General features: G+C 49.5%; 1 protein-coding gene across 4 annotated transcripts in view; it reads right to left on the reverse strand.

Annotated features, from left to right (window-relative positions):
- Positions 1-556: 556 nt before the first annotated feature.
- The window catches only part of LOC114866511 (mediator of RNA polymerase II transcription subunit 13-like), a 55,001-nt gene continuing 43,330 nt past the window's right edge, over positions 557-12,227 (reverse strand). The window contains exons 7-31 of one of the 4 annotated variants that reach the window (XM_055513688.1): positions 11,415-11,579; positions 11,016-11,172; positions 10,812-10,922; positions 10,078-10,725; positions 9,564-9,777; positions 9,310-9,388; positions 9,087-9,208; positions 8,900-8,978; positions 8,537-8,751; positions 7,737-7,915; positions 6,695-7,623; positions 6,299-6,478; positions 5,986-6,215; positions 5,672-5,870; positions 5,317-5,593; positions 4,978-5,230; positions 4,722-4,910; positions 4,414-4,637; positions 4,180-4,322; positions 3,925-4,083; positions 3,647-3,811; positions 3,281-3,444; positions 2,829-2,993; positions 2,624-2,733; positions 557-2,301 (exon numbers count right to left, since the gene is read on the reverse strand). In XM_055513688.1, the coding sequence (XP_055369663.1) occupies positions 2,169-2,301; positions 2,624-2,733; positions 2,829-2,993; positions 3,281-3,444; positions 3,647-3,811; positions 3,925-4,083; positions 4,180-4,322; positions 4,414-4,637; positions 4,722-4,910; positions 4,978-5,230; positions 5,317-5,593; positions 5,672-5,870; positions 5,986-6,215; positions 6,299-6,478; positions 6,695-7,623; positions 7,737-7,915; positions 8,537-8,751; positions 8,900-8,978; positions 9,087-9,208; positions 9,310-9,388; positions 9,564-9,777; positions 10,078-10,725; positions 10,812-10,922; positions 11,016-11,172; positions 11,415-11,579 (5,489 nt within the window). In that variant the 3' untranslated portion in view covers positions 557-2,168. Of the gene's footprint in view, positions 2,302-2,623; positions 2,734-2,828; positions 2,994-3,280; positions 3,445-3,646; positions 3,812-3,924; positions 4,084-4,179; positions 4,323-4,413; positions 4,638-4,721; positions 4,911-4,977; positions 5,231-5,316; positions 5,594-5,671; positions 5,871-5,985; positions 6,216-6,298; positions 6,479-6,694; positions 7,624-7,736; positions 7,916-8,536; positions 8,755-8,899; positions 8,997-9,086; positions 9,209-9,309; positions 9,389-9,563; positions 9,778-10,077; positions 10,726-10,811; positions 10,923-11,015; positions 11,173-11,414; positions 11,580-12,227 lie in introns of all 4 variants that reach the window. The other 3 variants (XM_055513687.1, XM_029168350.3, XM_029168349.3) reach the window with 3 other exon arrangements.

Raw genomic sequence — 12,227 nt, forward strand, 5'->3', positions numbered from 1 at the left:
TTTATGAGCAGCAGTGTATTGAGTATGTCTATACTATAAATACTAAACATATGAGACAATCTATTTGAAAAAGTCAAGTTAAAAAAAACTAGAAGGGTGAAAGCATTTTAACACAAGTGACATTATTTCATTAGTGGGAGGCAGCAATGTACTAAACTCAGCCACGTCTGCTGGAAAGACTTGCAAGAAATCATAAGCAGGACTTAGACACTCCGCCTAATTCTGTTATAACTAAACAAGACCATTGAGCGTTTTTACCTTCTCCTGGCATTTTCTAAAAGTGGGGAATTCAGTTTCTCCATTCAGTTTGTGCTGTTGCCAGCAACACTATATTTCAGATTCTTCCAGTAATTGGGCATCAGAGTACATTTTACACTATTGTTGGACAATGAGTAAAATATGTGCAAAAGAGAGTTCAAATAGTGAAAGGTTTTTTGCTCCCAAATCAAGCTTTGATGTTGACTGTATCGCACAAAGAACAGCACTGAAAAACATTGAAAAACAGTGTCTGGTGTTATTAGTCTTTTGTGTTTGAAGGAGCAGACTGAACACAAAGTCATTTTCAAGAGTTTTAATAATTTACTAAAAAAGAGTGTAAAAGTAACAGATCGTGGACCTGTTTGATATTCAAAGTGATGACTGATGTAACAAATTTTTGCAAACTTGCCCTTGTCTGTACATTTTTTGTACACTTACTTGGCAACAACATCTCAGCTGGAATTAAATGGGTTTTGCGCTGTATATTGTATATCAAAAAAGGTTACAGCAAAAAAAAAAAAAATAATAACTAAAAAAACAAAACAATTTTGATATGAATCACTTGAAAATAAACCAACCAGCATGAAATATACAGTTTTAAGAAATGTTTAAAAAGACACAGCTGAAAGTGTATATACAAACATGCTAGGAATCTAACAAAGAGCAGACTGAGCGAAGCTGAGGAGGCAGGCTCTCTAACGGTCGCTTGACATCACTCAGGAGATCCAGAGAAATAAAGCATTATTGTTAAATATTTAATAACCTTGCAATGTTCAAATACCATCGTCTTCTATTGCCTATTTCAAGTTTTTTAACAGAAGAGAAACAATTTATAAATATACAGTATACTGTATCTCCTGCATCAATTAATTTAATTTAAGCTCATTAAATAAAACGTTAAAATATCAGAAAATAAAAAAAGAATAACTCAAATGCTTTGAATAATGTTCATACTGTGTCCACTTCTACAGAGATGGTTGTGTTCATCCACATCATCATTAAGTGCCTGCTTCGAAGAGGTAATATATATTTATGTATATACATATATATCAAATTCTATGACATGATATAATTTGTATAAATATGGCATCTTTACAATTGCATTAAAATGACAATTTTTATTTCAGATCCCAAGACAATTAACAGTCAATTGGGGACAAAAGGCCTTGTTTAATTTGTAATTTTATTGTTTTAAATATTAAAAATAAGTCTCAATTCTTTGCAAATGAGTGTCTTATATTATAAACAACACTTCTGTCTTAACTGGTCAAAAGCTTCCTGTGTATAATATCTTCAACACTTTGGAAGGTGAGGAAAAAAGTGCCATTAACAAATGCTCCCCTTTTGGAGGAAATGACGACCCCCTTTCAGAGTAAAGTTTCATTTTCCCACAGCAAGTCCCACGAAGCTCAACAGCGCAGTTCTATACAAAACTGTAAAAACATCATTGGTGTAACGAAGCCACACGTTTGTGTTGTCATGTCACTTTGCTGGTTGTGTGGAGGTGTGATGACGATCATACGGGTCTCGCCTTGACCTGTCATCCACAGACGCTTCAGAAGCCGCATGTGTGGGACATCGTGCTGTTTCCATGAGGGGAACGATGACACTGTGATATGTCAGGAAAGTGGGCATAGTTTGACCGTACTCCTGGTTGCCCCTCACGAAGCACCAGCATCAAACATACAAACTGCTCTGGGTTTGCATGCTCTGCTTTACCAAAGTTGCTGTTCAGAGCACTTCGCTTGCTTATTTATTACATTCCAGGTCTGTGGGGGTCCTACGTGCCCTGTCCTTTATTTGGCATGTCTACCAAAACCACAGAGGAGCTCTGCTGCTCTCTGGTGCCCAGAAGGAGGAAGCGTAGGCACGGAGAAAGTGAAGGTACTGTAGCCACCACCCCCCAAGACCTAAAGCATGTTCAGGATGGCGTTGTACATTTGGGTCAGTACAGCCAAGTGGACGGGCAGGCAGGACTGGCGGTCCTGGGTGGCAGGGGTGCACGTCAGCCAGGAAAGGGCGTTGTACTGCTCCAACACAAACCTAAGGTTGAAAAAGAACAAGAACACATTTTTTTACTTTTAATATGAGATTTGAATTTAAAAATATGATTTTTTATAATGTAAATGTTTACTTATGTCATTATTCGTATTTTATCATAATATTTAGAAATCAAAAAGTGAAGGAAATGACAAATGATAGTCAGCTGTTAATACATTTCCATCTTAGCTACTTCAATGCACCTCAGACTCTGACTAGAAGGCTTTACACATTTCTACTCTGGCGCCTGTGTCCAATTTCAAAAGCCGTGTTTACTAGCAGACGACAAAGACGTCTGCAGGTACGACATGTGTTACGTATTTACCTGAGCACATCAGAGGTGGTCTTTGAGTCTAAGGGGTGAGGGGTTCGCTTGCTCTTGTCTGACACCAGCTCATCAGACTGGGCTATGGAAATGTGGTGGTGGAGAGAGGCCTGAAGAGAAGGAGCGAAGGGCACCATGTCAAATGCTTGAACAGACCAGTATGAAGGAGCAGGAGTTTTGATCAAACCAATATGTCTTTGAGTACCTTGAGGAAGAGTGGACATTGGTTCTCAGCCTGTGGGCAGGAGGCCCAGAACCAGTGAGGAAGTCCGTTTGCTTGTGCAGTGGACACGTAGTAGCCCAGAGCCAGCGGCTGCTGCTTCAGCTCCTCTGGTGGATTGTCCCTGGACAGCAAGCGCTCTCCCTGGCCCTGAACATGCAAGAGGAGGCCAGAAATTAATCACATGTACAGCCTCCATTGTGATTCTGACAGTTCTTGGGTCATGGCCCATATTATTTATTCATGCATCTACAGCCTATGTTGTTAGGCAGCTGCACTGGCGAGGCAAACATTAATGTAAACAATAATATATTCATGGGAATGCAAGAAAACAAAAACAACACAGGCTACTAAACATAGCAGAGAGCATGCAGTAGAACTGCATAGTTATTTCCAACCAATATTCCGTATTTCTTTCCAGCGATCCCGGGACTCACCCTCGTGTGCTGGAAATGGGATCCCATTCCCATTCCAGATGGAGAGCCAGGTGAGGGCACCGGGGACGTGTTGGGGGACGGGTGAAGGTTCCCTGTGATTAGCATCATGTCATGGCCAATGTCATTCTCCAGTTCATCAGGGAAGGGCAGATCAAACATGTCATCTGACGGGAAAACAGGGAGAAGAAACTATTTTATTTGAATAGTCTGTCATCACTGCACCATTTACTATACATCATGTTCTTTTGCACAAATCATTTGTGACTTTGATAAAGTTAGCAATATCTTAGCACAGTCCTGCCCCCTGCTGGTAAAGCATATTTACAGTATGTTCCTCAAGCAAAGCGCTATCCTGCCAGACGTTACCATTGTTGTCCTCGGTCGGGTAGGAGCTGGGCTCCAGCTGGGTGGTGGCAGACGTTGGGAAGACTAGGATGTGTGTACAGGAAGCGTCCTGAGGCGTGTTCAGCTGCGACGTTTGCAGGTTCAAAGCAGTGCTGCGACCAAACACCGAGCCCATAGTCACCGCATCTAGACACATACACAGAAGAAAAAGGAACATTAGTGGGTATTAATATGTGAAGTTATGTATTTATTTTGGTTTGCTGTAATATCCAATCCTGTTAAGAAGACAAGCTACTAACCGGGCATGACGACCAGCGAACCCTGAGGCTCCATGGCGACCAGGCAGGCGCTGAGGATGCTGGGAGAGTCAGCAGCTGAGATCCCACACATACGGCACGCTTCCCTCAGCTGGCGTCCTATCGAGTGGAGGGAGTGCTCCCCGAGGAGTGAGCTCCAGTCTGGTCAGGAGTGAATGAGAGAGAGACCGAAAAGCAACAAATAAGAGTGAGAAAAAATTCATAATTTAATTCAGTTTTTCTTTTGTGAGCAGTCACCTTTGAGCTCGCCATGGCCCAGTCTGCCTAACCGGCCAATCACAATCCTCCATGGCAGTGAGGTCATCTGGATGATGCCAACACACCACTCCCACAGTTTCTGCAGCCCCACCTTCCTGGCTGAAACCTTGGGCCGCCGTGCTCTGAGGTGACAAACATGATTTGCACAGTGTCACGGTGCGGTGTCAGAACAGCTACCGGAACCGCTGTCTCTCACTAACAGTGAGTTCTGACCTGTTTGGGACGTCGATGTTGATGATGCAGGTCTCGAGAAGCTCGCCCTGCTGGTCCGTGCAGGACACCAGGATCCAGCGCTGGTCATGGGACAGGCAGTATCCTACGAAGAGAACGTTGTACTTGGGAGGCAGTTCCGCCCAAATCTCTCCAGGTTCTGGCTGCTTTTGCCGGGTCGGTCCAAGTATATACGGTGGGGAGTAGAGATGAAGGGGGCTGGGATGCTGGGGGAGAAAAGGGAAATTGATTTGCTAGAAAAAGCACGCTGAAAGTTGACGTTGGGAGATGGTTTCCATCTTTGTGTTTACCTCTGGACTTTTAAAGACACAGTTGACAGTGGACACCGGCCCAAAGCCAGTCAGGGACTTGATGTGTGTTTGCTGGGGCAGGAGGCGTCTGCACTGGGAGTAACAGGAGAAGGCAAGAGAGCGCAGGTGCTGCATGTACAAATTGCTTTCCCCACTGGCGGGCTGGAGAAGATACTGGCACGGCACCACCTGTGAAAAGAACTCGTTAGAAGGCGCAACAGAGAACTCTGAATGTAAATACCAGTGGCTGCTTTACCTGTAGCACCAGAGCAGGTCTCATCGTCTCAGGCAGCGTCTGTAGCATCTCTGTGTAGCAGCGCAGGAGCCCGAGCAGCCAGACGCTCCCCGCCTCTGCCTCCTCACCCTCCTCTTCCTCCCCCCCTTCATTCCTGGCTCCGCTCAGGCTGAGAAATGCATCCACTATGTAAATAACGATAGCTGGTGGGTTGGCGTGGCTGTCCACCGAGTCTGCAACGGTGGGGATGCCGATTCTGGACTGCTCGAAGGTGCTGAAACATCGCAACAGAGGAGAGAAGTTGTATGAGACGATAGCGGTCCGAATGTGCGGAACGGCGTTTTTAATGGAGCCACGTACAGTTCTGGGTTTTCTGATGAAGCGTTGGGAGGGGGCGTGGCGCCGGGCCCTTTGGGTTCGTTGGAACCTGCTGGATTCGTCTCCCCCGTCTGTGCTCCGGTCGGCGTGGGAGTCTTTGCTGAAGGGCCAGCGCCTGGACCTTGCTCTCCATCTGGGGCCCACGTCTGCGGCTGCCCGGTCGAAGCAGGCTGACCAGAGGAAGGGTTGTTTACCGGGGGCTGGTTCTTCGGGGGCAGCAGAAGACTGGCGTCCAAAGGCAGCGCCGACAACTGGGGAGCTGCAAAACGAAGACAAACAAGAGAAAAGATCACTGATTCTGAATGCAGAGCGGACGATTTAAAGGTCTATCACTCACCTAGCTGCAGTTTGCAGGCATAAGCGTAGAGTTTGAGCTTGCTGAGGTTGTCGGTGTGTTGCTGCCCTGCCCAGGGCCCCGTCATCCACTGATCCACATCCACCTCGTCCAGCTTCTCTGGTTCCACTTCCTCGCCCACGCGGACGAGGCCGTCCCTGGACACCTTGGCCAGCGGACGGTGCTTCCCGAGGCGGCACGTCTGGAAACACAGTCAAAACTACTGCTCTCGTTCCCATTGCACCGCTCACGGCCCCAAATGTGTTGCCCGCCGCACCCATTCCAATTCTTCCCAGTCAGAACCCAGGCTTTTTTACCTCGTAAACGGCGCTGAGCTCCTGGAAGAAGGACCGGGCAGCAGCCAGCAGGGAGGGGCTGCTGGGGCACAGCACCACATAGGCCACATCCCGCTGCCCCCCGTACGGCTCCAACAGCAGCTTCTCCCAGAAAGGTAGCGCCAGAGGCGACAGCGCCAAGAAGTCCCGCTCACATTCATAGCCCAGTAACACTGTTGGAATGGGCAAGGGCTCCGGCGACTCCTCCGAACCTTAGACAAGTGGACACTGTGACTTTTAGCATTAAAGGCGCCTCGCAGTAAAAGAAATGAGGGCCCTTTCCGGACCGACTCACCGTAGGAGCCTCTCCCGGCCATCTTGTGGAACTGCTGCCAGGTGAGCGGGCCCTGGACGTGCTGGATGTTGTCCCACGTCCGGCCCGTCCTCTTCTTCTGGATGGCGTCCTGCAGGAACGGCTGCAGCGACAGCAGCATGCGGACCATGTCCTGGGACGACAGCATGCTCATGTCCACCACTGCGGAGCGGAGACACATGCACGAAGGCGCACAGACAGAAAGGAGACATGGGCACACATGTTAACATTCTGTACACGGAAGGAACAAATGAACAAACATAAAACACATTAAACACAGTTTAGGTAACACAGAGGCAAAAACAGGTCTTCATAATCTACGTGATTTACTCGATGAGCCACTGTTATTGCGATGCATGGATGCCTGATCGTGCTTACTGTTAGTGTGAGGCCACGAGTGAAGAGCTGTACTTCGGACAACAACCGGATCTACTTTCCCTCCCGTAGGGTTATCCACGTACTGCAGCCCCTGCTCCAGGGCGTTGAAGCACTCCACGCAGGCGTCACTCCCATCCGCCCACTGCTTTTCCGACATCCAACTTTGCAACAGCGCCCCCTTGCGCCCGTGGCAGGAACAGCTGAGAGGGAGATGCAGCGACGCCAGGGAAGAAATGGGCTGAGAGGCCTGTTCCTGCAAAAGGATCATGACCGGCGGGGTGGCGGGGGCCGCGTCCTGTGGTCTCTTGGCCTTTGGGTCGCCCATGGTCGGGTCCCGCCTGCAGAGAGCCAGCCGTCTCTCTGCTGCCTGGCCCACTTCAGAGGTCCGGCCAAAAATATCCAGCTCGTCCTCCAGGAAGAGGCCTGTGCCGTGAGCCAGCCGCCTGTTCACAATGGCGCTGAAGCCACACATGCAGCGATACTGATCTTCACAGGTGGAGTCGGGGATGTAGACTCCCACATCTGCCCCTTTGACATTCATATTGCAGGCACAGATACAGCAGCTGTCGAAGTTGCGGTCCTTGAAGACGTTGAGGACGGAGTCTGAGAGCAGGAGGACGACGTAGAGGCTGTGGGCCTCGGGCAGGGAGGGTCCCGGGCGAGCGTGGGGCTCCACGGAGCTGAGCGGCAGGCTGGTGGAGGGCGTGGAGATGGGCGAGCTGAGCTCGGTGCCGTCCTGCTTCACAGAACCCTGGCCAGAACTGGCGGCGTTGATGCCCCGAGGGGTGCGGGGCGTGCGGGGGGTGGGCACGGAAAAGCGGGGGGTGGCCGGGGATGGAAGGATGCCACCAGTGGTGCCCACGGAGGCCGAGGCGGCGCTCATTTGGCCATACTCCTGATCTGTGATGGTATTAACGCTGGGAACATTTCTGAAAAGCACGTAAAGAAAAAAATAACATTATGCATTTCTTCCTGTCTGAGCAAACGTTCGACTGAAGCAGAGTAAATGGTTTGAACCAACACAAAGCAGCGGTTCACTCACGTGTAGCCGTCCCTAATGAAGTGGGCGTTCTGCGGATGCATGACCGTGGCGTAATGTTCCATTTTGGGCAGGAGAGACCAGGAGGGACGGTAGAAGCACTGCTCAGGAACCTTCAGAGGAGGCAGCGTCTGGCTGGGCAGGCAGGACAGCGGAGCGAACATAGAGGAGCCCATGTGCGGCTGGATGGAGAGAGTCATTAGTTCTCAAGACTTGAAATTATTAGATATGAAGACGTTGATGTTTTTAAGCAGGCAGTAACAGGGTTGCAGAAACGAGTCCAAATGTCTCTAAATGCCATTTGAGCCAAATTTGGTCATTTCCTTAATATAAGCCATTGGCTTTAAATAGCTTTCATTCCTGTTCCAACCCTGGCAAAGCTCTTCTCACTGTGCTTCTTCTCCAGATAATATTTCCACTTCACTTAGCAGTAAATGTGTGTTGATTGCACACAGTACAGTACCAGATCACATTAATGGAGGCTAAAATAAAATGTATTACGAAAGCAGCTCACGCTAAGTAGTCGTTAATTTACTTAGATTAAATCTAATGAAATGTTAAATTGAACCTTTGAATCTATTATGTACGTTTCAACAAGAGTTGTTGCCTGTTATTTGTGTTAACAAGGAAATGCACCCAATAGTGGATTCAGGGATATTTATGACTTCTGATGTATAACTCACTACCAATTACAGAGCTACAGGTAACACTAAAACGTAGATCTGACCAGCAGTCAGTCACTGAGCATGAACAAGGTCCCCAATGCTCAGACTGGTGCTGGTGCTGGTCTGAGCGCTTCTCACCTTGAGGTCGTCCTGCCTGGGACTGGCCATGGCCTCCTCCACCTCCATCCTCAGCTCGGCGAGCTGCGTGGACGCAAAGGGCGGCAGATGGTCAGCGGCTCCGCTGGGGGCGGGCGCCTCCTGGCTCGGGGTGTCTCGGTACGTCATGATGGGAGAGAAGGCCGGGTGCTGCTCGAGGGAGGGCGGGGTGGGAAACATGCGCTGGAGGTCTGCTACTGCTGAAAGAAGGCGACGGAAATGGGGAAGGAGAGGTGGACTAGGTCAATTGATTCATTAAAGGGTTATTAAAGCAATAACCAATCACATTTAGTCACATTGTTATACGCTTCAAGTCTATTAGTGGGTTATTACTGAGTGACTCACTTGATGGATAGGGCACTGGGGCTCTCCCTTCTTTCCCCATGGGGCGATCCTCAGTTGACACTGGGAGCTTGGTTGAGTGCTGGTTGGAGTAAACAGTCTACAAATAAGCAGAGTAGTGGATTGTTGACTGAACCTTTTTATGCCAATTACAGAAATACATTTGTATCACAATATCATATCATAGTACCCCCAACTCTTCCTCGTCTTCATCAAATATGTTGTCTAGGTCCGAGATGTTGACCACCAGGTCTTTTTCTCTGGTCAGAGAAGGATTGGCTTTGGCAGATCCGTCATCCTGACCCGATTCATCTGAAACAACACAAAGACAACCTCAGACCCAATGTTTGAAGGTATAAATTGCTCTGAAGCTGCGTCCACTGTTGGATGTGTAGTTGACGTCGACCTCCCACCTGATTTTGGTGCAGAGTTAAAAATGGACATGGCGTCTTTCCCATCAGGCAGTGAGCTGTTGGTGGTGATTTCTTCCCCCTGATGAATAAAATGCAACACAAATAGGATGCTGTCAAGTCAAATAATTTGTAAATGAATGATTGGTGGATCTTCACCAATTCGTATGTCAAAGCACAGTTGCTGTTGTTTCATGGCTTCAGAAACTACTGAGTTTTATAATTAGAATAAACAAATAAATTGAACTGAGCCCTACCTTAGCCTTCTTGCTGGCTTCTCGTCCTTGGCCCTTTAATCTCTTAGAGGAGGAGAACGTGTACTCGATGTCTCCTTCCTTAAAGTCGTATGGATCGTCCCCCGGCTCCCGCAGAGCATCCACACCTGGCTGCTGGAACAGGCCCAGCGTGTGGATGTGGTCCCTCAGCCGCTCCTCGGAGATTTTAAATCTCTTCTGGGTCTGTGTGTACAGTCTGGAGAAGACAAAGAGACAAATGCAATCATTAGGGTGAAGCAGTGGTAGTTTGTTCTGGCTGTCCTGCCTGCGTTCTCTAGTGCCTGTACCTCAGATGCTTTTATTGGCTGTGTTGTACACGAGCTACTTGATAATGTGTTAAATCCCACACTTTTTATCTGTTAGTATTCAACTATGTGTCTGGCTCAAGGAGCAGGGTCACATTAAAAATTCTAACAGCCCACAATCTTTCTCCTACAATTCTGCATTCGTGACTCTCCTCCGCTCCCTTTCATCTAAACCTATTGGCATCTTTTACCTCTTTAGTGGAGCTCCCTCAGTGGTCGTCTCCGTCTTGACCTCCTCTAACTTATCAGTGGGAAGCTCCGGAGGTCTGAAGTCAGTCTTATCAGTCCTGGGAGTCCTGAAGCCTCTCCACCAGCCCGCCCCGTTCTCCCGCTGCCTCAGGAGAGCCATGTACACCGACGTCTCGCTGGCGATCACCCCCACGCCCGGAAGCCCGTCTGGACAGACGGCCATGTCCACGGGCCCGTCGAGAACCTCCCGGTCCTGCACCCGCGGGTGAGGGCTGAGCGTGGGTGGGAGCGGAGACATGGGCGAGTGGAGGATGGACTCGGGGGCTTTCCTGCCATTGGGGAGGGATTTGGGGTACTTGCAGCTTGGCAGAGCTGCCAGAGGCTCCAGGGGTGGCTCCAGAGCCACAAGAGCCCCAAGCGGAGCACCTCCTGACGCGTCCTGCTCTAGAGGGGCCTCCTGCGTTACGAATAGGCGGTGATGGAAGGGGATCATGGCTGGCTTCTTGGACTGTTTGTCGGCCTTTTCCGTCTTCTCACTGGTTTTGTGTTTGGGCACAAAGGAAGGGTACGACGTGCCGGACTGAGCGTTGGCACTAGTCTGAGCATTGGCAGTGGAAGGGACGGCCAGATTAAGCTTCTGCTGCTTCAACCTGCAACAGAGAAAGAAATATTGTTAGGTTTATGTAAACTGTACATCACATGTGTGTATAATGCACACACACAACAGCTGTAGTACCTGGAGCAGGTGCAGGATGCTCTCACTCCCAGGTCACTGAAGTCCCACGTGGTGACTCCATTATTTGGCACCTCCTTCTTGGTCACATCAGCCCCAGACGTATGACGCGATCTGCAGGTGAACGCAAAACCAGGTGAAGCCGCCGGCTCAAGTTGAGCAAGCAATCGAAAAAGAGAAGACAAGCTCGGGTGCGGTTGAACCTACAAGTGCTGGGGGTGGTTGAGGTGGCACTCCTTCCAAGCCTGGTGGATCACCTGGCAGGTGAGCTTCTTCCCAGAATGCTTGGGGCTGATGCTGGCCACAGCCATGCTGCTGTCTAGCGTGGGAACGCTGGAGACGGAGGTCACGAAACCGCTGTCCGCTGAAAAGAGTGTCAAAAATATCCCGTTTGAACGGGCATTAATAAATGATCCGTAACGTGGGTTCACAGGTTACGCGGATCAGCCACAACATGAAATCCACCTGGTGGTTTTAAAATTTAAAGCAAACCCGCAGACACGGTTCAGCAAACCGGCTCTGACAGCCCGACACGGCCACTAATGCGTGTGAGCGAGGCCTCCTGACCGCCGCAGCATCGCGCCGGCGCCGGGCCGCGTGTGGTACCTGAGCACGGCTGCTCCGGCGAGGTGGGCGGCGTCAGCGGCACGCTGCAGTGGTTGGGCTCCCTGCTGAGGCCCTGGGCCGCGGCAGCGGGCGCGGGCTGCTCCGCCGGCAGGTCCCCCTGGGCGATCAGCACAAAGGCAGCTGGGTAGGTCATCCTCACTCCGCCTAGAACGAGGCACAGAGACGTCAGCGGCTGCATCAGAACCTCTCAGCTGCGCGGCTCCTTTCTGCTATTTGAACAGTGGGCGTCAGATAAAACAACAGCGGCTTGTTTTCTTTATTACACAACACCCACATAAGAAGGACTGGGCCAAAACGCTGATGAGTGGCCTCAAGCAGAGAGACTCCATAGTATTTCCACTTGCTCCTTATCCATCCATAATCACGCTTTCCTATCTGTTGCTCCTTTAAAACTTATCTTAAATCCTGTTACACTCGCTTCTTTGCCATCATTTCAGGCTGTTAAGACCAGACAGGCTTTTCCTCTTTAGATGTAAAAGCCACTGCTATCCCTAAGAGTTTTGATTAGAATCAGGTTAAACCAACACTGTGGGATCAGAGCGATTAGACATCGCTATGAGAGGAACTCCCCTGGAGCTTTGACCTTGTCTTCCATATCTTTGCCTCTCTCTCTCTCTTTCTACTCCTTCCCTCGTCCACTCGCAGGATCACTGCAGTTAAAGCACTCCTCAATGGCGCCGCTGTTCAAACCGCAGCTGCTGCGCGTCTGTGTGGAGCTAATCAATGTGATGCTGATCCCTCGTTTGCTGCTCCGGTAGAGCAGCATCACTGGGGTCCGACGTCTTATTGCTG

Source organism: Betta splendens, chromosome 12 (assembly GCF_900634795.4).
Source record: "Betta splendens chromosome 12, fBetSpl5.4, whole genome shotgun sequence".
Classification (NCBI taxonomy): domain Eukaryota; kingdom Metazoa; phylum Chordata; class Actinopteri; order Anabantiformes; family Osphronemidae; genus Betta; species Betta splendens.